Here is a 22,072-nt window from a genome sequence, read left to right on the forward strand (position 1 = left end):
CACCAGCCAGCCTACCAGCCAAGTCCCGCTGTGTGGGACCATGTCCAATCCACGCCGGCGGGACTTTCCAGAAACCGACGGCTGCTCGGTCCATCGGGGCCCAGAGAATTGCTGGGGGGGGGGGGGGGGGCGCTGCCAACAGCCCCGGACCGGCGCGGCGTGATCCCCGCCCCCGCCCGAAAACCAGAGAATACGGCAGCTGCCGTCGGAGCGACGGGGCGGGATTCACGCCGCCCCTGGGTATTCTGACCCGGCGGGAGGTCAGAGAATCCCGCCCGCAGAAGAGTCCATAGATCATTTCATCACAGATTTGAAGTTAAAAGCTAAAACCTGTAATTTTGTCTGCTGTGGAACCTTACATAATTCTGGACCAGATTGTATTCGGTGTGAATGAAAATAAGCTGAGGGAATGGTTGCTGAGGGAATCGGAGCTGTCTTTGGAACAAACAGTTCAGATTTGTCAGGCTCACAAGCCAGCAGCACACATTCTAAGATGGTTCTCAGTAATTGCGGCATCTTCTTGGAGGAAAGCACTTCGGGTGCCGCTCTTTTTCCAAAAAGGTGGAAACCTTAAAAAAAAAAGGCGGGAAAGTTCCTGCAGCTCCTCGCACACCAACAAACAGGATAAAGACCAGGACAAAGTATTTCTGTGTAAAAGATGTGGTCAAATTAAGGCAGTGTCCAGCGTTTCATAGAATCATAGAATTTACAGTGCAGAAGAAGGCCATTCGGCGAATCAAATCTGCACTGGCCCTTGGAAAGAGCGCCCTACCTAAGCCCACGCCTCCACCCCATCCCCGTAACCCCACCTAAACTTTTTTGGACACTAGGGACAATTTTAGCTTCGTCAATCCACCTAACCTGCACATCTTTGGACTGTGAGAAGGAACCGGAGCACCTGGAGGAAACCCACGCAGACACGGGGAGAACGTGCAGATGCCACACAGACAGTGACCCAAGCCAGGAATCGAACCTGGAACCCTGGAGCTTTGAAGCAACTGTGCTAACCACTGTGCCATCGTGCTGCCCTGTTTGGCAAGTCTTGTTCCAGATGCAAAGGAAAATATCACTTTGCTCAGAATTGTTACTCTAAGCTCAACCCCAGATCAATCAGCACAGTGGAAGACACAGTCTCCAGTGATGAAACTTCATTGTTTGTTGGAGTAATAACAAAGAAGAAGAATTTTTTGGAGACATCGAAAAATTCTCCAGCACTTAAAAAAATGCAAACTGATGCTCCATTTAAAATAAATGCGGTTGATGAGGACAAATGGCTGCTACCACTTGAAGTGAATGGTACAGTGGTCCAATTGAAGTTAGACACTGGTGCCAAAGCCAATTCAATCAGCATGACTGGTTTTAAAAATCTAAAAATTCAGCCTGTTAGAAGAAATCACTAAATATCTCTGAGAGATTATAATGGTCAGACATTAAATGTTATGGTGCTTGTGACCTGAGTCTGGAGGTGATGAACACAGTTTATTCTGTCCCATTCTGTATTGTATCTGAGGGCTTGGATTCATTATCAGGTGATCAGTCCTGTGAAGAATTAGGTCAAGTGCAGTTGGTTTATAGCATTCGCAAAGGATTGGATCAGCATTGCAATGATTCTGAGACCATTATCAGCAAATTCAGCGATATGGTCATTGATTTTAGTGCACTACCATTCACCACATTACCAGGTAGATGCCAGTGTGTAGCTGTACTGGAATAGCTTGGCTAGAAGTGAAGCTAGTTTTGGAGTACTTCAGTACTGTTGGCAGGATCTTGTCAAACCACATTGGGTGGGATTCTCTGTCCAGCGACACCGGAAGTATGAGGCACGATCAGGCAGAGACGCTTGTCAGCTGAAAATCGAGGCTAGCGCCAGACACCCGACGGAATACCATTCTCCGGTGTCTCGACAGCAGTGGGATGCATTCTATGCCACATGTACAGTAATCACCATTGGAATATCATTCATGGGCCTGTCCCTGTATTTTCCCAGGCTCCCACAATGCACCACTTCTGCCAGTCCAAATTACTGACCGCAAATTCCAGATGGGGATATCTCTTCTGATGGGACTTCCTGACAGGGATTTATTTTCTGGGGGGCTTCCTGACAGGGGTCACTATTATGGGAGGTCTCCTTATTTAGCAAATCTCTGGGGAAGTCCCTTATTTAGGGGTTTCTGGTGGAGGTCTCTTTATTTAGGGTGTTTTTGTGCGGGTCTCTTTATTTAGGGGATCTCTGCGGCATCTCTTTATTTAGGGGTCTCTGAGGGGGGACGGTGGGGGGAGTTCTGATGGGGGGTTCGACAGGTCTTGCATTGCGGTGAGGAGAGTGGCCCTCGGATGGACTTTGGGGAGAAACTACCTTAAAATGCTCCCCTCATGGTCCACTGCGAGCTCCACCGTGTCAGGGCCACGTTTGTCAGGACCAGTAGCAATTCTTGCCCACAATTCCTGGCCCAAAGGGTTGGAGAATCACACGGGCCTGGAGAATATGGTGCCCGGATCGCTAAGTGTATGCAAACAGGTCGCAAATCTTGATCCCAATGCCAGCGGGGGTGGAGCACCAGAAATGCCAATCCCGTTTTCTTCACAACCGCTGGATTCTCCGCCTTGTCGATAACTCCACGAGCGGCGGCGTGAGGCGGATAATTTTGCTCATTGTTCATCCTCATTGAATGCGGTACGCAGAATCATCAACAAGGTAGAGAAGATGTTAGCTCTGAGGTTACTGATGGGTCAATGATTTGGGAGAATCATAGCACTATTCAGTTTCACTATTCCCTCTTTGATATTAAACGCTTATAGGATATGTTTCTGTCTTCTTTATGTTAAAATGTCCAGATACTAAAATGTGTTGCTGCTACCCTCACTTCAAATTCCAAATACTCCTTTGGATGTGATTTGATCTGTCAATAATACTGGCACCATTGGCAATTGCAAGGATGCATCATCCATCTCATAAACACCTCAGGGCCAATTTCCAACTTCACCACCACGGTGCTAACTCGGCAGGGCAGATCACCTGACCATTGCAGAATTGGTCTGTTTTAATCCCATATGGAATTTAAGTGGATGAATGTCAGGAAATTTCTACAACAGGTTGGCAATTGGCTTTGCAGATTTACTGCCCAGATAGTGAAGTTGAAAATTCCTACATTACAGATAAAGATGCATTAAGACATTAAGAATAGACATAATGGCCCAGAGTTTGCTGTGGGCAGTGGGGGGAAAAAGGCACTTACTTCAAGTCACTGACTGCTGCCCATGGTTTCTGTGGGTTTCACAATGTAGGTTTCCTCTAATCCAGCATCGTTTCCTGTACGGGACCATGTACAGAGGATACTTGATGTATGTTTGTAAGCAGGGCAAGAAACAATGAGGCTCTTCAGCAATCAGATGGGAGAATCTTCATTGCGACATCCAGATCCAAACCAGGGAGCATGAGGCAGGAAATACATTTAAATTATGTACAGAAGACTTCTGGTGACATCATGAAGGTGGCAGTGGGTGGCTCCTGCTCGCGGCTCTGTTTCTTGGAATTTAATGCCCGGTCCCAGGGGCAGTTTTTGGATGAGCTGGTGCAGGAAGACAGAAGGAATGAGGGGAATGTCAAAGAATCAGGAAAAAGCTATCGGAAAGAAGGGGTTTAGCGGAAGTTCGCTGTCGAGTGAATGGGTCAGCCCAGCTGCAGCAAAGATGGTGGAGGCTGGATTGCTGGGTGGGGCGGCACCCTTCGCAGTAGAGATTTTGACCGAGGTGATGGCTGGAAAGTTTGAAAAGCAGTTTGCCAAGCATATGGAGGTGATGATGGCTGCGATGAAGGAGCTGGTGGAGGAGGGGATGCCCCTGGTGAAGGCGGCGGTGTTGAAGACATCGGCCGAGGCATGGGAGCAGGGAGAGAAGCTGAAGGGGGCGGAGGAAGCTCTGTCGCAACACAGTGACCAGTTCACTTCGATGGGTGAGGAGCTACAGAGGGTGACGGAGGCCAACAAAGGACTGAGAGCCAAGGTGGAGAACCTGGTGAACAGATCGAGGTGGAGGACCCGAGGCCGACTGAGTACTTCGCGAGGATGTTGGCGGAGTTGCTGGGGGAGAGGGAGGAACCCTCCCAGTATGAACTGGACAGGGCTCATTGGTCACTCAGGCCCAAGCCGAAGACAAATGAACCACCAAGGGCAGTCATAGTTTGTTTTCATAAATACCACGTTAAGGAGAAGGTCCTGAGTTGGGCGAAACAAAGGCATCAGGTGAGGTAAGAAGGAGTTGATATTCATATATACCAGGACTTAACCATGGAGCTAGTAAGAAAGCGGGCCGCCTTTGGTCGGGTGAAGGCGGCGCTTCAGCAATTGTGTGAGGTTCAGCGTGGTCTATTCATTGAAGCTGAGGGTGACAAACAAGTCGAAGGACTTCTACTTGGAGATGGTGGCGGCGCGGAGGCGTTCGCAAAGGCTGAAGGACTGAAATGAGAGATGGGAGTGGGGTTTGTCTTTGGACTACAAAAAAAAAAGAACAAAGTAAAGTACAGCACAGGAACAGGCCCTTCGGCCCTCCAAGCCCGCGCCGACCATGCTGCCCGACTAAACTACAATCTTCTACACTTCCTGGGTCCGTATCTCTCTATTCCCATCCTATTCATGTATTTGTCAAGATGTCCCTTAAATGTCACTATCGTCCCTGCTTCCACCATCTCCTCCGGCAGCGAGTTCCAGGCACCCACTACCCTCTGTGTAAAAAACTTGCCTCGTACATCTACTCTAAACCTTGTCCCTCGCACCTTAAACCTATGCCCCCTAGTAATTGACCCCTCTACCCTGGGGAAAAGCCTCTGACTATCCAGTCTGTCTATGTCCCTCATAATTTTGTAGACCTCTATCAGGTCGCCCCTCAACCTCTGCCGTTCCAGTGAGAACAAACTGAGTTTATTCAACCGCTCCTCCTAGCTAATGCCCTCCAGACCAGGCAACATTCTGGTAAATCTCTTCTGCACCCTCTCTAAAGCCTCCACATCCTTCTGGTAGTGTGGCGACCAGAATTGAACACTATACTTCAAGTGTGGCCTAACTAAGGTTCTATACAGCTGCAACATGATTTGCCAATTCTTATACTCAATGTCCCGGCCAATGAAGGCAAGCATGCCATATGCCTTCTTGACTACCTTCTCCACCTGTGTTGCCCCTTTCAGTGACCTGTGGACCTGTACACCTAGATCTCTCTGACTTTCAATACTCTTGAGGGTTCTACCATTCACTGTATATTCCCTACCTGCATTAGACCTTCCAAAATGCATTACCTCACATTTGTCCGGATTAAACTCCATCTGCCATCTCTCCGGCCAAGTCTCCAAACGATCTAAATCATGCTATGTCCTCTGACAGTCCTCATCGCTATCCTCAATTCCACCAACCTTTGTGTCGTCTGCACACTGACTAATCAGACCAGTTACATTTTCCTCCAAATCATTTATATATACTACAAACAGCAAAGGTCCCAGCACTGATCCCTGACGTAAGGCTCAGACTGAGGGAAGGGGGTTGAAATGCAGTATATAGTTGCATTTCTTGCTTATTGTTTAAGGATGTTTACTTGTTTTGCATGAGGGAGGTGAACTGTTGGGAGTTTGTTTTCTGGGCTGGTTGTTGGGGAAGGGAAGTGTACATTGCAGTATGGGGTCCAGCGGGTCGGAGATTAGTGAACTTTGGGGCTATGGCGGTTTTCTGGGGCGTGACATTTTGCAATGGTTAAGATTGTTTGTCTTTTGTTTTTCGGGACTGGGCATGGGGGAGGCGATGGGGAGGAGGAGGGCCTGGGCAGGGGCCTCCACATTAGCAAGCATAAGTTGGCTAGTGAATGGGAGTGTGGTGGGGAAGGGCGCCGCGGTCATTGGAATCTGGTTGAACAGGTTTTGATGGGCCTGGGTGGTGTGAAAGGTGGATGGGATTGATACTGGGAGAATTGTTTCCAAGAGGAAGTGGATGGGGGGGACAGCGTGTGTGAGGGGAGGGGGTGGTTGACGTCAACAATCGGATGGGGCGGATCAGACCCTGTGGGTAGGGCTGGGGTCATGAAGATGGTGGATAGGAAGGGCGGGGGGGGGGGGGGGGGGTTGGTGAGAGACCCCCGGTCAGAATAGTAACATAGAAACATAGAACGTGAAGGGATTGGGGGGACCGGTGAAGAGATCGAGGGTGTTTGTGCATTTCAAGAGCCTAAAGGCCGATGTGGTGATGCTGCAGGAGACCCACCTGAGGGTGAAGGACCAGGTGAGGCTCAGGAAGGGGCTGGGTGAATCAGGTGTTCCATTCTGGGTTTGATTGTAGGGTTCAGGGGGTAGCGATGTTGATGGGCAAGACGGTGAGGTTTCAGATGGAGATGGTGGACCGGGGGGCAGGTATGTGATTGTAATGGGAGCGTTAGAGGGGAGGTTGGTGGCACTGGCGAGTGTATATGGTCCCACTGAGATGAAGAGGACGTTGAATGTCATCCTGGACTTGGACACTCATCAGTTAATAGTAGGCGGGGACTGGAATGTGATGCAAGAGCCGAGAATGGACAATTTGCAGGCATGCTCGCCGGCCCAGTCAGGGCGGGAGGGTGGGTGGCGGGGGAGGGTGTTGGCGAAGGCATTGACTGGGCTCATGAGAGAGATGGGAGGAGTGGACTCATGGAGGTTCCTTCACCCGGGGGAGTGGAGCCGTTTTTCTCCCCGGTACATAAAGTGTATTTGAGAATAGACTTTTCCGTGGTGGGGAAGGCATTATTGGCTGAGGTCAAAGGGTTGGAGTATTCAACGATAGTGATTTCGGACCACGCACCGCATTGGGTGGATGTGGTTTTGGAGAAGGAGGTGGCCCAGAGGCTGAGGTGGAGAATGGATGTAGGGTTGTTGGGGGAACAGAGTTTATGTGATAAGATTGGAAAGGTGATTAAGGAATATGTGGGTTTGAACTGCACAGGGGAAGTTTTGCAGACAGTGGTTTGGGTGGCTCTGAAGGCAGTAGTGAGGGATAGGTGATCTCGTTTAAGACTAAGGTGGACAAGGAGGAGAGGGAAGTGCACCAAAAGTTGATAGAGGAGATGTTGGAGGTGGATAGGAGGTATGCGGGGGACCTGAACCTGGCCCTCTTGAACAGGAGGAAAGAGCTTCAGGCAAAGTTTGATCAGTTGTCCACAGGGAAGGCGGTACGCCAATTGAAACAGGTGAGGGGGGCAGTCTACGAGCATGGGAAAAGGCAGGACGTATGTTGGCTGGCCAGCTCCGGAGGGAGGCGGCGGCAAGGGAGATAGTTCAGGTACGGGATAAGAAGGGGAAACAAGCAGCAGATTAATCAGGTTTTTGAGGAGTTTTATGAGAAGTTGTACAGGTCGGAACTGCTGGAAGAGGAGCGAGAGATGAGGGAGTTCCTGGACGGGTTGGAGTATCCAAGGTTGGGGGAGAAAGATAGGGCAGGCTGGAGGGCCTGGTGAGGGAACAGGAGGGAAAAGAGGCAATCAGGAGGATTCAAATGGGGATAAAGACCCGTTGGAGTGTGGGTTGTACAGACCCATATCTCTATTAAATGTGGATGCCAGGATACTGGCAAAGGTGCTGGAGGCAAGGTTGGAGGGGTGCCTCTTGAAGCTGATTGGAGAAGACCAGCCAGTGTTCGTGAAGGGAAGGCAACTGTTCTCAAATGTTCAATGGTTAAATGTGATCATGTCACCCACGGATGGGAAGGAGAAGGAGGTGGTGATGGCACTGGATGCGGAGAAGGTGTTTGATCGGGTAGAGTGGCGTTATTTGATGGCAGTCTTGGAAAGATTTGGGATCAGGCCGAGGTTTACGGCGTGGGTACGACTGCTGCACAGGGAGCAGCACTAATAGTATGAGTTTGGGATATTTTGCACTGCACCAGGGTACAAGGCAGGGGTGCCCTATTTCCTTCCTGCTGTTTGCATTGGCTATAGAGCCTCTGGCCATTGCTGTAAGGTGCTCGGGGTTGTGGAGAGGTATAATGAGGGGGGTGGTTAAAATAGGGTATCCTTGAATGCTGACGATTTACTACTGTGCATCTCAGAGTGTAGCACATCGGTGGGGAATATAATGGGCCTGCATCAAAGGTTTGGGTCATTCTTGGGTATAAATTGAATCTCAGCAAGAGTGAGTATTTTATGGTGCCCCAACTGGGAGGGGGTGGGAGGGGAGGGCTGTGATATCTTAGGGCAGCAATCCAGTTTAGGTACTTGGGGGTGCAGGTCACATGGCTGGGGTGGGCTCCAAAGGTATAATTTTACAAGTTTGGTGGGGAGGGTGAAGGCCGATTTGGCATGGTGGGACAATTAGCTCTGTTATTGGTGGGCCAGGTGCAGGCAGCTAAAATTAATGTGTTCCCGCGATTTCTGTTCCAATTTCAGTGCCTGCTGGTCTTTCTACAGGGAAAGGGTCGGCCCACTGAAGGACAGGGGAGGGAATATATGTGTGGAGCCAGAGGAAATGGGCGAGGTACTAAATGAATACTTTGCATCAGTATAAGAGAAGGAATTAGTGGATGTTGAGTCTGGCGAAGGGTGTGTAGATAGCCTTGGTCACATTGAGATCCAAAAAGACGAGATGTTGGGCTTCTTGAAAAATATTAAGGTGGATAAATCCCCAGGGCCTGATGGGATCTACTCCAGAATACTGAAGGAGGCAAGAGAGGAAATTGCTGAGACCTTGACAGAAATCTTTGGATCCTCACTGTCTTCAGGTGATGTCCCGGAGGACTGGAGAATAGCCAATGTTGTTCCTTTGTTTAAGAAGGATAGCAAGGATAATCCAGGGAACTACAGGCCGGTGAGCCTTACGTCAGTGATAGGGAAATTACTGGAGAGAATTATTCGAGACAGGATCTACTCACATTTGGAAGCAAGGGGTCGTATTAGCGAGAGGCAGCACGGTTTTGTGAAGGGGCAGTCGTGTCTCACTAACTTGATAGAGTTTTAGAGGAGGTCACAAAGATGATTGATGCAGGTAGGGCAGTGGATGTTGTCTATATGGACTTCAGTAAGGCCTTTGACAAGGTCCCTCATGGCAGACTGGTACAAGATGAAGTCACACGGGATCAGAGGTGAGCTGGCAAGATGGATAGAGAACTGGCTAGGTCATAGAAGGCAGAGAGTAGCAATGGAAGGGTGCTTTTCTGATTGGAGGGCTGTGACTAGTGGTGTTCCGCAGGGTTCAGTGCTGGGACCTTTGCTGTTCGTAGTTTATATAAATGATTTGGAGGCAAATGTAACTGGTCTGATTAGAAAGTTTGCGGACGACACAAAGGTTGGTGGAATTGCGGATAGCGATGAGGACTGTCAGAGGATGCAGCAGGATTTAGATCATTTGGAGACTTGGGCGGTGAGATGGCAGATGGAGTTTAATTCGGACAAATGTGAGGTGATGCATTTTGGAAGGTCTAATACAGGTAGGGAATATACAGTGAATGGTAGAACCCTCAAGAGTATTGACAGAGAGATCTTGGTGTACAGGTCCACAGGTCACTGAAAAGGGCAACACAGGTGAAGAAGGGAGTCAAGAAGGCATATGGCATGCTTGCCTTCATTGGCCGGGACATTGAGTATAAGAATTGGCAAATCATGTTGCAGCTGTATAGAACCTTAGTTATGCCACATTTGGAGTATAGTGTTCAATTCTGCTCGCCTCGCTACCAGAAGGATGTGGAGGCTTTAAAGAGGGTGCAGAAGAGATTTACCAGGATGTTGCCTGGTGTGGAGGGCATTAGCTATGAGGAGCGGTTGAATAAATTTGGTTTGTTCTCACTGGAACGAAGAAGTTGGAGGGGCGACCTGATAGAGGTCTACAAAATTATGATGGGCATAGACAGACTGGATAGTCAGAGGCTTTTTCCCAGGGTAGAGGGGTCCATTACTAGGGGGCTTTTGTGAGGGCCACGAAGATTCCAGCACGAGTTTTAAGGATACAAAGTAATAACATTTATTTACAATAACATATATATATAACAGCAGCAGCAACTTCCCTTGCTGCACACTCCTTCCTGCTGGTTCCAAATTGGCCAGCTTTATTTATACTTGGAGTTTACTAATGGTTTCTCCGCCCCCCTCATTGGGGAAGCTCATACTCCCACAGGATTGTGGGATTGTCATTAGTCCCCAGCCAATGGTAAGCAGGCAGGTTATAACATCCCTCCCCCCCAAAGTCCAAGGAATCCACCGAAGACCCTGGCGAAGGAGGGCGTCGGACTCGTTTTGCCACAGGCTGGACACCATTTGCACGCCGCACTGGATCAGGCGGCGTGTAACGAGACGGAGACCGGCGCTTCCGTGATGAACGGCGCAATGGTTGTACATCCACGGCCCGTGGACCCGAGGATTCCCCCTCTGATGCATCCTGTGTCTCCACCTCGGAGTCAGAGTCTGCTGCCTCCGTCATGTCAGCGTCTCTATCTCCATTCGGTCCTGTAACGACCTGCGCAGGCTTCGAGTGGCACCAGTGGAAGATTGTGAGGACTACCTTCCCTTGTCTCTGGTCTCTGCGGCTGTAGAAATGAGCTCCAGGTGTGGGGAATCTTTTGAGGGGATACTCTTCTGGACCGAACGTGGTCTACATGTTTGCGCTGGAGACGACCCTGGGCTTGCACCTGGTAAGATATAGGGCCCGTTTGGCGAAAGATTATGCCAGAAAGCCACTGGGCACCACCAGCAAAATTCCGAACGAACACTGGGTCACCGGGCGCAAACTGCCGAATCGGCCGATGCCGAGAAAATGCCTGTCCCTGCCGTTCTTGTGTGCGGGGCTCTTTTGCGCCAATGTCCGGGAAAACCATACTAAGGCGGGTGCGAAGTCTCCAGCCCATTAGGAGTTCTGCGGGAGCTACCCCAGTCACCACATGGGGGGTTGTCCTATACGTAAACAAAAAGCGAGCCAGTCTCGTGTCCATTGATCCGGAAGACTGCTTCTTTAGGCCTCTTTTGAATGTCTGCACTGCGCGCTCTGCCAACCCATTTGAAGCCGGGTGGTAAGGGGCAGTGCGGATATGGCGTATGCCGCTCATCTTCGTGAACCTCGCAAACTCCTCACTCGTGAATGGAGTGCCGTTATCTGTGACCAGCACCTCGGGGAGGCCATGCGTACTAAAAGTCAAACGCATCTTTTCAATTGTTGCGCAGGACGTTGTCCCCTGCATCTTAATCACCTCTAGCCATTTAGACTGGGTGTCAATTAATAGAAGGAACATGGATCCTTGAAAAGGGCCTGCGAAATCTGCATGCAAGCGTGCACAAGGCCGCCCTGGCCATTCCCAGTGATGTAGGGGCGCGGCCGGCGGAAGCTTCTGATGCTCCTGGCAAATGGAGCAGTTTTGGGCCACCTTCTCAATGTCAGTGTCGAGGCCTGGCCACCAGACATAACTCCGGGCCAACATTTTCATCTTGGTCACGCCCGGATGCCCATTGTGCAAGTCTGTCAGTATCAGCTCCTGGCCTTTTTCCGGGACAATCACACGCGTCCCCCACAAGAGGATGCCGTCTTCCACATTGAATTCTGACAGCTTGGAGGAAAATGCCCGCAACTCGCCTGGGAGCTGTCTATGCTGCCCACCATACATGACTATGTGCCGAACCTTTGACAGGACTAGCTCCGTCTGGGACCACTCACGGATCTGTGATGCCGTGACAGGCAAGGTGTCCATCGGTCGTGGGGGTCGACATGGGGCCGGTCGATAAAGGCAATCGGCTCAGTGCGTCGGCATTTACTATCTGCGTTCCTGGTTTGTGCTCCAGAGAATACGCGTATGCAGCAAGCAACAAAGCCCAGCGCTGGATCCGTGCGGAAGCAATGGGCGGTATTGGCTTATCCTCTCTGAAAAGTCCCAGCAGAGGCTTATGATCAGTCACGATAGTGAAATGGCGGCCATACACGTACTGATGGAAGCGTTTCACAGCAAAAACCACTGCCAGGCCCTCCTTCTCGATCTGCGCGTACTTTTTCTCCGCTGCAGTCAATGTGCGGGAGGCGAAAGCTATCGGTCGCTCGGCCCCGTTCTCCATCTTGTGGGACAGGACGGCCCCAATACTATACGGGGATGCATCACATGTGACGAGCAAAGGCTTTCCAGGATCATAGTGGGTTAGTAACCCAGATGGCGACAATTGTTGCTTTACCCGCCGGAAAACGGTTTCTTGCGGCTGACCCCAAACCCAGGTGTGATTTTTCTTTAGCAGAAAGTGCAAAGGGGCCAGCGTAGTTGCCAGATTGGGGAGGAACTTCCCGTAATAGTTTACGAGACCGAGAAAAGAACGAAGATGCGAAGTGTCAGTCGGGGCGGGGGCCTGTTGAATCGCACGCACCTTCTCTGCGACGGGGTGTAAACCTTCGCGGTCCACCCGATAACGTAGGTAGACTACTTCCTTTGCCTGAAATACGCACTTTGTGCGACGTAAACGGACTCCAGCCTCCGAAAAGCGTCTAAGGACAGCCTCCAGATTTTCCAAATGTTCCTGCTCCGACGTCCCTGTAATCAAAACGTCATCTATGTAGACAGCAACATGTGGTAAACCTCTCAAAATGCCTTCCATAACACGTTGAAAAATTGCGCAGGCAGAGGATACTCCAAAGGGCAACTGTGTATATTCATACAGGCCCCGGTGTCTATTAATCGTTACATATTGTCGGGAGGCAGGGTCCAGCTCCAACTGCAGGTAGGCGTGACTCATATCTAATTTTGTGAACGAGAGTCCACCTGCAAGCTTCCCGTAGAGATCCTCTATGTGAGGCATTGGATATCGGTCAAGTCGGGAAGCTGTATTCACTGTAAGTTTATAGTCGCCACACAAGCGAACTGTGGCATCTGGCTTCATTACAGGTACAATGGTGCTGCCCAGTCAGCAAAACGGACAGGCCTGATAATACCCAAACTCTCCAAACGTGAACTCCCCTTCTACCTTCTCGAGCAAGGTGTAAGGCACCAGACGCGCCCAGAAATAGCGCAGCGTGGCTCCTGGTTCGACTTGGATACGGGCTACGGCCCCTTTCATTTTCCCCAAACCAGGCTGGAATACATCTGGGTATCGTCCTAGCACCTCAGTCAACCCTTCAGAAACTGTTTGGAGGATGTGCTGCCATTGCAACCGCAAATGGCGCAACCAGTACCGACCCAACAGGCTGGGCCCATGGCCGTGCACCACGATAAGTAGGAAATGCCCCTCCTGGCGTCCATAAACAACAGGGGTCATTGTAGTTTCTGCAATGTCCAGTGGTTCCCCCGTGTAGGTGGCCAACCTGGCCTGTGAGTCGGTTAATGTAAGGGTCTGTATGCCCTGCTTGATGCGGTCGAATGTCCTCTGGGCGATCACGGAGACCGCTGCACCAGTGTCCAACTCCATCTCAAATGGGTGGCCGTACTGTCACCTTAATGGGGGCCACACGGGGAGCTGCCACACAATGCAGCTGCAGGCAGTCGTCCTCCGTCTCCACGTCCTCAGGAGTAGTCGCCACAGTTTCATCCACATGGAAGGTACGGCCCCTGGGCTGGTCCCAGTTACGGCCCCTGGGCTGGTCCCAGTTTCGGTCGGAACGACAGCGCCTCTGCCGCCCCCAGGACCGCCATCCGCGACGGGGTCGGCGCCTACAAGTCTGACACGGACATGGCTCCTCATCCATTGGTTCTGGAGAAGGCTCCCTTCGGGGAGGAATGTCCGACGGCCACTGGCGTCGGTCTGGGCGTTGCCTCGCCCAAGGTACCGCAGGAGTGCGAGGGGACGTTTTCGGATGGAAGGGGTTGCGCCCCAAGGCATGCACTTCCATTCCCTGTAGCTCCTGCACTCCTCGTTCTGCGCTCTCTCGGGACAATACTATTTGAATGGCCTGTTGAAAAGTCAATGTTGGCTCAGCTAACAACTTTCTCTGGGTGGCCGCATTGTTAATACCGCAAACCAGACGGTCGCATAACATTTCTGACAAGGTCTCACCATAGTCACAGCACTCCGCAATCCTGCGTAGCCTGGATAGAAAATCGGCAAGGGATTCTCCAGGGGTCCTCTCAGCGGTATTAAACCGGTAACGCTGGACTATCGTTGACGGGGTTGGGTTAAAATGTTGCCCCACTATATTCACAAGTTCATCAAACGTTTTGCTGTCCAGCACAGCTGGGTACGTAAGGCTCCTAATCACCCCAAACGTATGCGGGCCGCAGGCGGTGAGCAATATGACCACCTGGTGCTCGTTTTCGGTGATATTGTTTGCCTGGAAATAGTAACGCATCCGTTGTGTGTACTGGTTCCAGCTCTCCAGCGCAGCATCAAAAACATCCAAACGTCCATACAGAGGCATGGTATAATAGAAAACAACTTCCAACCTGTATCCAACAAAAATCCAGGGTGGTGGCTTCAGCAATGTAGACAGCTATTCACTTTAACCCTCGTTGCCAGTTTTGTGCGGGCCACGATGGATCCAGCACGAGTTTTAAGGATACAAAGTAATCACATTTATTTACAATAACATATATATATAACAGCAGTAGCAGCAACTTCCCTTGCTGCACACTCCTTCCTGCTGGTTCCCAATTGGCCAGCTTTATTTATACTTGGAGTTTACTAATGGTTTCTCCACCCCCCTCATTGGGGAAGCTCATACTCCCACAGGATTGTGGGATTGTCATTAGTCCCCAGCCAATGGTAAGCAGGCAGGTTATAACAGGGGCTTAGGTTTAAGATGCGAGGGGCAAGGTTCAGAGGAGATGTGCAAGGCAAGTTTTTAACATGGAGGGTAGTGGGTGTCTGGTACTCGCTGCTGGAGGAGGTGGTGGAAGCAGGGACGATAGTGACGTTTAAGGGGCATCTTGGCAAATACATAAATAGGATGAGAATAGAGAGATACGGACCCCGGAAGTGTAGAAGATTTTAGTTTAGACGGGCAGCATGGTCGGCGCAAGCTTGGAGGGCCGAAGGGCCTGTTCTTGTGCTGTACTTTTCTTTGTTCTTTGTTCTAAAGTGATAGCTTTCTGAGTGCAAGTAAAATGTGGACGTACCTTCACACAATCAAATCATTAGGATTAATAATCCTACTGAAGAAACATGAACTCTGTAGGTACTGCAGCATCGTTACAACTGAAGGTTAATTGTGAGTGAGATTGAACCAAGCTATTTCCTCTAAATGGAATATTTTGGAGTTGACATTCCAGTTCACATAATGAACACTGAAAAAGATGTGCCCAGTTTTTAAATTGATGAATATTGATTTTCACAGTAACTTCATTGCAGTGTTAATATAAGCCTACTTATCATAGATTATCATAGAATTTACAGTGCAGAAGGAGGCCATTCAGCCCATCGAGTCTGCACTGGCTCTTGGAAAGAGCACCCTACCCAATGTCAACACCTCCACCCTATCCCCATAACGCAGTAACCCCACCCAACACTAAGGGCAATTTTGGACACTAAGGGCAGTTTATCATGGCCAATCCACCTAACCTGCACATCTTTGGACTGTGGGAGGAAACCGGAGCACCCGGAGGAAACCCACGCACACACGGGGAGGATGTGCAGACTCCGCACAGACAGTGACCCAAGCCGGAATCGAACCTGGGACCCTGGAGCTGTGAAGCAATTGTGCTATCCACAATGCTACCGTGCTGCCCAATAAAGATTATTATTATTGTCATAGAATTTGATCATCACAATACTGATTGTTTATTTCAGCAGTTGAACAGTGTTCAGGATACTGAGTAAATTAGCCCCTCGCAGTTACAGGTATCGCACCAAGTCAACACCTAGAAGCTGGAAGTTCAGAACTCTGATACGCCTTCTTATATTTTACATAAACCAGGCTGCTGGTTAAAATGTCTTCACTCATGACAATAACAATGAAGGCTTTTTTTTGTAATGAAGGGTCTCTTCTTGAGAGTCCTTAGAGGTTTTTGACACTGCGTAAACATTAATCATTTGTGCATGTGTTTTGTTTTCTGAAAGGTGATGGGAAAATAGTGCTAAATTATATAAAACAGATGGAACATAATGCATTGTTTTTATGCTCTTCTTTGTACACTTTATTCAAAATCCAACAAAATTGAGACAGTGAAATGCAATTTATGTGGTTCTGTATCTTAACTTGTCCAAATGAAATTGATAGCAGTTGTGAAAAAGGCATATGGGACACTTGCCTTTATCAATCGAGGCGTAGATTACAAAAGCAGGGAGGTCACGTTGGAGTTGTATAGAATTTTGTGGAGGCCACAGCTGGAGTACTGTGTGAATTCTGGTCACTACATTATAGGAAAGATGTGATTGCACTGGCGGAGACGATTCACCAGGATGTTGCAAGGGATGGAGCATTTAAGTTATGAAGAGAGGTTGGATAGGCTTGGGTTGTTTTCACTGGAGCAAAGAAGATTGAAGGGCGACTTGATCGAGGTGTATAAGATTATATGGGGCATGGACAGGGTGGATAGGGAGCAGCTGCTCCCCTTTGGTGAAGGGTCAGTTACCAGGGAACACAAGTTTAACGTCAGGACTAGGAGGTTTAGGGGGATTTGTGGAAAATCCTTTTTACCCAGAGGGTGGTGGTGGTCTGGAATGCACTGCCTGGGAGGGTGGTAGAGGCAGGTTGCCTCACATCCTTTAAAAAGTACCTGGATGAGCACTTGGCACATCATGACATTCAAGGCTATGGGCCAGCTGGTATTAGATAGGCAGGTCAGGTGTTTTTAATGCGTTGGTGCAGACTCGATGGGCCGAAAGGCCTCTTCTATGCTGTTTTATTCTGTGATTCTTTTATGGGAGAAAAATCCACATTAGAATTCTTAAACTAATACATTCCCTGATGATGATTTCAATATGAATTGTTTAGGAGCACTTTCAAAGATGTTTAAAAATCATTTCATTAAACATAGAAACACATGCAAGAAATAATATTTCTTTTACAAAACATTAAGATGCTTCTATGTTGTGTATGAGTTTTGTATAAAGGTAAAAGCAGTGGAGCATCATAAATGATATGCTGTCAACCGTTTGGCTATTTCATTGTTCTACTGCACTATCAGGAAGCCATAGTTTCTTAGAGTTACTGTCAATACATTGTATTTAAGCCCACTTGAAGTTCATTAAGCAAATTGCGTAATTATTAGTCCCAGGTGGTAACTAATTGAACTGATTCACTTTTATGCCATGAGGAGTTGTCTATTACTTCAGAAACCATTTGAAATCTGCCATTAACTCTTAATTTAGGAACAGTTATACAAGCAGAGTTATCTGAGAGACCCTACAAAAAGTTTGAGTATTTTTGCGGTAAGGGGCAACATCTTTATGAAAAAGTTTTTGACAACCTTTTTTCCATTTCTTCATGAACATATTATGTCAGGATATACATTGTGTTAAAAATTGTAATTACGTCACTTGTGTCAGGAAACAGAGGTCGTTTTAAATAACCTATATTTACATTTGCGGGCATTAGAAATAATGTACAGCTTTAAGTAAGTTTAATTTTGTGTTTTTGTGCAAAAAAAGAGTTGAAAATTTAATTAGCTTCATTTTAAGAAAAGGTTTCTAAGCAAACCTTCATGTCTGTGGGTTTTGTCACATTAAATTGCGCCTGCCTTGTAATTAAAGGATTTGCAACATGAAAATAAACAGGGTTTTAAAGAAAGACTAGGCTGTTGCTTAGCAACCAGGAGCAACTCTAGGTTAGAAAGAATTTTTGAGTCTAGAGCTAAGCTGGGCCCGGGAGGAGCTGGACTGGACCAGAAAGCTGCAAAAAGCAGACTTCCCAAAAGAACCAAATCCGGAAACCAAAGAGTTGGGACAAAACGTCTGCCTCACAAAGACAGTTAAGTTAAAGGAACAAAGAACAAGAAGATGAGCAGTTGGCTGAAGTTTAAGTAAAAAGCAGAGAAAATGCTCTGAGTTAAAGAAACAATTGCAAGAACCAGATTTAAGGTAAGAAGCCGGGGCAGCACGGTAGCATTGTGGATAGCACAATTGCTTCACAGCTCCAGGGTCCCACGTTCGATTCCGGTTTAGGTCACTGTCTGTGCGGAGTCTGCACATCCTCCCCGTGTGTGCGTGGGTTTCCTCCGGGTGCTCCGGTTTCCTCCCACAGTCCAAAGATGTGCAGGTTAGGTGGATTGGCTATGATAAGTTGCCCTTAGTGTCCAAAATTGCCCTTAGTGTTGGGTGGGGTTACTGGGTTATGGGGATAGGGTGGAGGTGTTGACCTTGGGTAGGATGCTCTTTCCAAGAGCCGGTGCAGACTCGATGGGCCGAATGGCCTCCTTCTGCACTGTAAATTCTATGATAATCTATGATAATCTGATGTAAAGCAAACGTTTGGTGACATCTTAATACAACCTGTGAAGCAGTAGTGTTCTATGGGCATGTTTGGGTACCTGAGAGATAGTGTGGAAGCTTGAATGTACATGGTAATCCAAGACAGCAGAATACTGAAAGGAGAGATTGAAATCCTGGAAGTGAATCCTCGGGGAGGGCATCCAAGAGAAAATTTTGTTTGGGGGAATTGCCAAGGCATATGTTTCCAAGAGTAGAGTTTGGAAACACTCTTGTGCAAGTCAGGTTCCAGTGAGACCAGTAGTCCCATGGTATGATAAGCTTCTGGGGGGGGGGGGGGGGGGGGGGGGGGGGGATTTAATGAAAAATCCACAGCAGCGGTGTTCGGTGGCATTTGCCACTTAGTTTCAGGGTGTGGTGTGTCTGACCACAGTTGGCCTGTTGGTTTACATGGACTGTGTATTTACCACGAACATTGGCGTACAGAATAGATTTTGTAACTTGTGTTATCCTTAAAAATCTGTGTACATCTGTGAAGATGTAGGTGGGGTGAAGGAGTATTGTATTATAGTCAATCTTTTCATGTCTAATAAACCTTTTACTCTTTTTTTAAAAGGGAATTGGCAGGCCTGTAACTCTGTCCATGAAATGAAAAAATGAAATGCAAATCGCTTATTGTCACCAGTAGGCTTCAAATGAAGTTAGTGAAAAGCCTCTAGTTGCCACATTCCGGCGCCTGTTTGGGGAGGTCGGTACAGGAATTGAACCGTGCTGCTGGCCTGCCTTGGTCTGCTTTCAATGGCAACGATTTAGCCCTGTGCTAAACCAGCTCCTATATCATCTAACATCTCTGTGCTAAATCGTCCACATCTCTGAACAAAAAATAAAAGTTACAGTCTTTTGAGCCAAGGTTCCATTCTGGGACCTGACTGCTCAGTAGTAACATCAGCTGTGCTCGTAACACTTGTATATAATATCAGTGTGTCAAACTCTTTTATTTTCTGAAGCCAGTCCAATTTATTACATTCCTACAATTCTTACGCAGAAGTTTTGAACATAAAACAAAATATGTTTTTTATACCAGCGATGTTTGCACTCTTTCTCTGGTCATCTTTTATTTAAATACCACAGGCTGCTGAGGTAAAATTGTTACTCAGGATTACATATCAAGATTTATGAAAGCATATTTCCTTCACTGTCAAAAGTTCTATTTTAGATGACGAAAATGCAGTATTACTACAATGCTGAGCTCACTGTGAATCAAACCTTCTCATTGTTTAGACATGATCATTTACTCAGAACATTAAGAGTCATATTTACCAAGTAATTAATGAAACTCTAAGTTTAAAACATTATTTACAACTACTTATATGTTTTGATTGATGTGTGAAGCACATTGGCACTTATGGATACTATAATATTATATATTGTGTATGAAATTTTCCTGTAATTCATTGTAAGTTATTCACCTGTAAACCTGTGAAGGAATGCATAACCACATTAGGAACACACTCAGAATGTCAATTTGACAACTTTAAACAAAAAAAAATCATACAGTAAATATAAGAAAACATATCGGCAGGGGTGAGGTAAGAGCTGTAATCTCTGAATCAGACAGCATTTGTAAACCTTTCTGGTGTTACTTTTATGGTTTATATATAATATAGGAATGAAAACATTCAGCCACCTTGTCCACCCTGTCATGAAGCATTACATACAAAACCCACTGCCCAGTTGTAACTCAACCCTATTCTGGCACCACGCTCATATCTCTCTAATTCCTGGTAGATCAGGAATTATATCCTCAATTTGAGGTATAATCTTGTATTTCACTCCTGAGTACCCATTATTCTACATTAAATATCGTAGAGAAGATATTGATCGAAATTTGGTTGGGTTGGATGTGCACATTATTCAACTGTTTATTACATCTCAATAAAATATGTAGGATTTGCTGAATAAATCTATCATTTGTATTGAAAGTTCTTCTCAAACAGAAATACTATGCATGAGAGGGCCAAAACGAATGCTAGGATGCTGCTAGACATTCATGTTTTATGTCACCTAACCCTGACATGCATTAAACATGAGTGCATAAAATTGCATTATTAACAGTATACCTTTTAGAAATTCTCAAAAACCGCCTCAAATGTTGGGGCAATGTCAATAGGTTATTTTAATTATACTGGATGAAACTGTTTTTATCGTCACTTGGCTAAGACTGAGAACTAATTAGTTAAATTCATTATCTTGGTTGTACAATGTCAAATTTCCGATTACACTTTTGTTTTTCATTACATTTGTTTGACTGTTATTAAAGCTTGAAGTAAAAATAATTTGGCAAAAACAGAATGGAGACAGGAATTTCTATTTGCCCTTGGAATAAGAAAATGAAAACCAAAAGAACAGTTCAACTCTGCTGCACTGAATGTTTCAATGTTTGCTTAATGTTTTGCTAATAACTAGTTACATATTATTTTCATTTACTTGATAGAATTTGGTAATACTTCACCTTGGAGTTAACATTAATATTTCCAATACTCAGTTGATTGTTGATTGATATCTCTGATGTGCATCAAATCACAATTAACAGGGCAGCAAATTGAGTCTTTATTATTACTGCATGGCTTTGGTATCATTCACTCGGGTAGCAGTCTATAGAGGTTGCAAGCTTTTGTTGATCTGACTGAATATTTGTTAACTTCACCAGGTTTTAAAGTACATGACATGGCAACCCTATAAATAGCAATGCCTTTTGTGTTGCTTCTGCCTAAAAAGTTATTTTTCTATTTGAATAAGTATTGCACTGATGTTTAATAATACTGGTGAAGGTGACTGAATTTTCTAGCTGTCTCTTTCAGAGCACTATTTTAAAATTTCAATTACATTGAATTGCTACATTTCCTATTATTGGGTGAAGATTTCTTCTGGTAAGATTGAATACTTATTCTTTATAAATGTGTTTATTATTTTGCTTTGCCGACTACACAGAAGAAATCTACCCTTTTGTTCTCTCTTGAATTTCTGGTAATACTTTCTTTTGCTTTTTTGCATTAATTCCTGGTCTTATTTACAGTGGAAGTCAAGGCATAAACATGCAAACTATCCGATTGTCATATGCAAATATGGAATGTTCAAAGGCTCTGATGTTCACTCCATGTCCACAAGGAGTCATTCACACAGAGGCTGTAAGACAATGTTGTTTGCGTTTTCCTCATGCCATTTCTTTCCTGAGAATCTGTCGAGACGTTCTTTTTCTTTGTGCATCACAAGTGGCCGAGTTCAGTGCTGTGATCACTATCTTGGCTTTCATCATTTGATAGAATGTCTCCAGCATGATGAGCTCCTGACGTGGAGATGCCAGAGAGCTCAGAGGGCAGTAATGTCCCTTTCTTCACATTGACCAGTTCTTTTTCCCTTGCGACAGCTCCTTGTTGGCCTCCTTTAACACGTTTCCATTTCATCCTCCGGTTCTGGAACCAGACCTTGACCTAAAACAATTCAGAGCTGATTATCATGTGATTATCATATCAATTCTGCCTGTATATTACAATGATCACAAGTAAATATGGCATCATCTTAATGATGACCTTTTTATAGTTCTGTATTAACACAGTGACATGAATAGCATTAGGTTCCTTATTATCAGTTATCAAACTGATTAAAAAAATAACTCGTGGTCTTCTGGCTTTTGACTGTCCCCCAAACAAAAGCATCACAATTTGACAAGCATTTCCATGAAGATAGTTATCATTTTAAGATGAGCACGTCCAAGTTATTTGTTCATAAATAAATAAGGTAAATGGTGTTGTGTTCA

The 22,072-nt window shown here is 46.7% G+C and overlaps 1 protein-coding gene across 1 annotated transcript in view; it reads right to left on the bottom strand.

Annotated features, from left to right (window-relative positions):
* Nucleotides 1-19,115: 19,115 nt before the first annotated feature.
* The window catches only part of meox2a (mesenchyme homeobox 2a), a 70,378-nt gene continuing 67,421 nt past the window's right edge, over nucleotides 19,116-22,072 (bottom strand). Inside the window, exon 3 of the mRNA XM_072509155.1 lies at nucleotides 19,116-21,746. Coding sequence (XP_072365256.1) covers nucleotides 21,522-21,746 — 225 coding nt within the window. The 3' untranslated portion in view covers nucleotides 19,116-21,521. The remainder of the gene's footprint in view (nucleotides 21,747-22,072) is intronic.

The sequence above is a fragment of the Scyliorhinus torazame genome, chromosome 6 (genome assembly GCF_047496885.1).
Source record: "Scyliorhinus torazame isolate Kashiwa2021f chromosome 6, sScyTor2.1, whole genome shotgun sequence".
NCBI classification, from domain to species: Eukaryota; Metazoa; Chordata; class Chondrichthyes; order Carcharhiniformes; family Scyliorhinidae; genus Scyliorhinus; species Scyliorhinus torazame.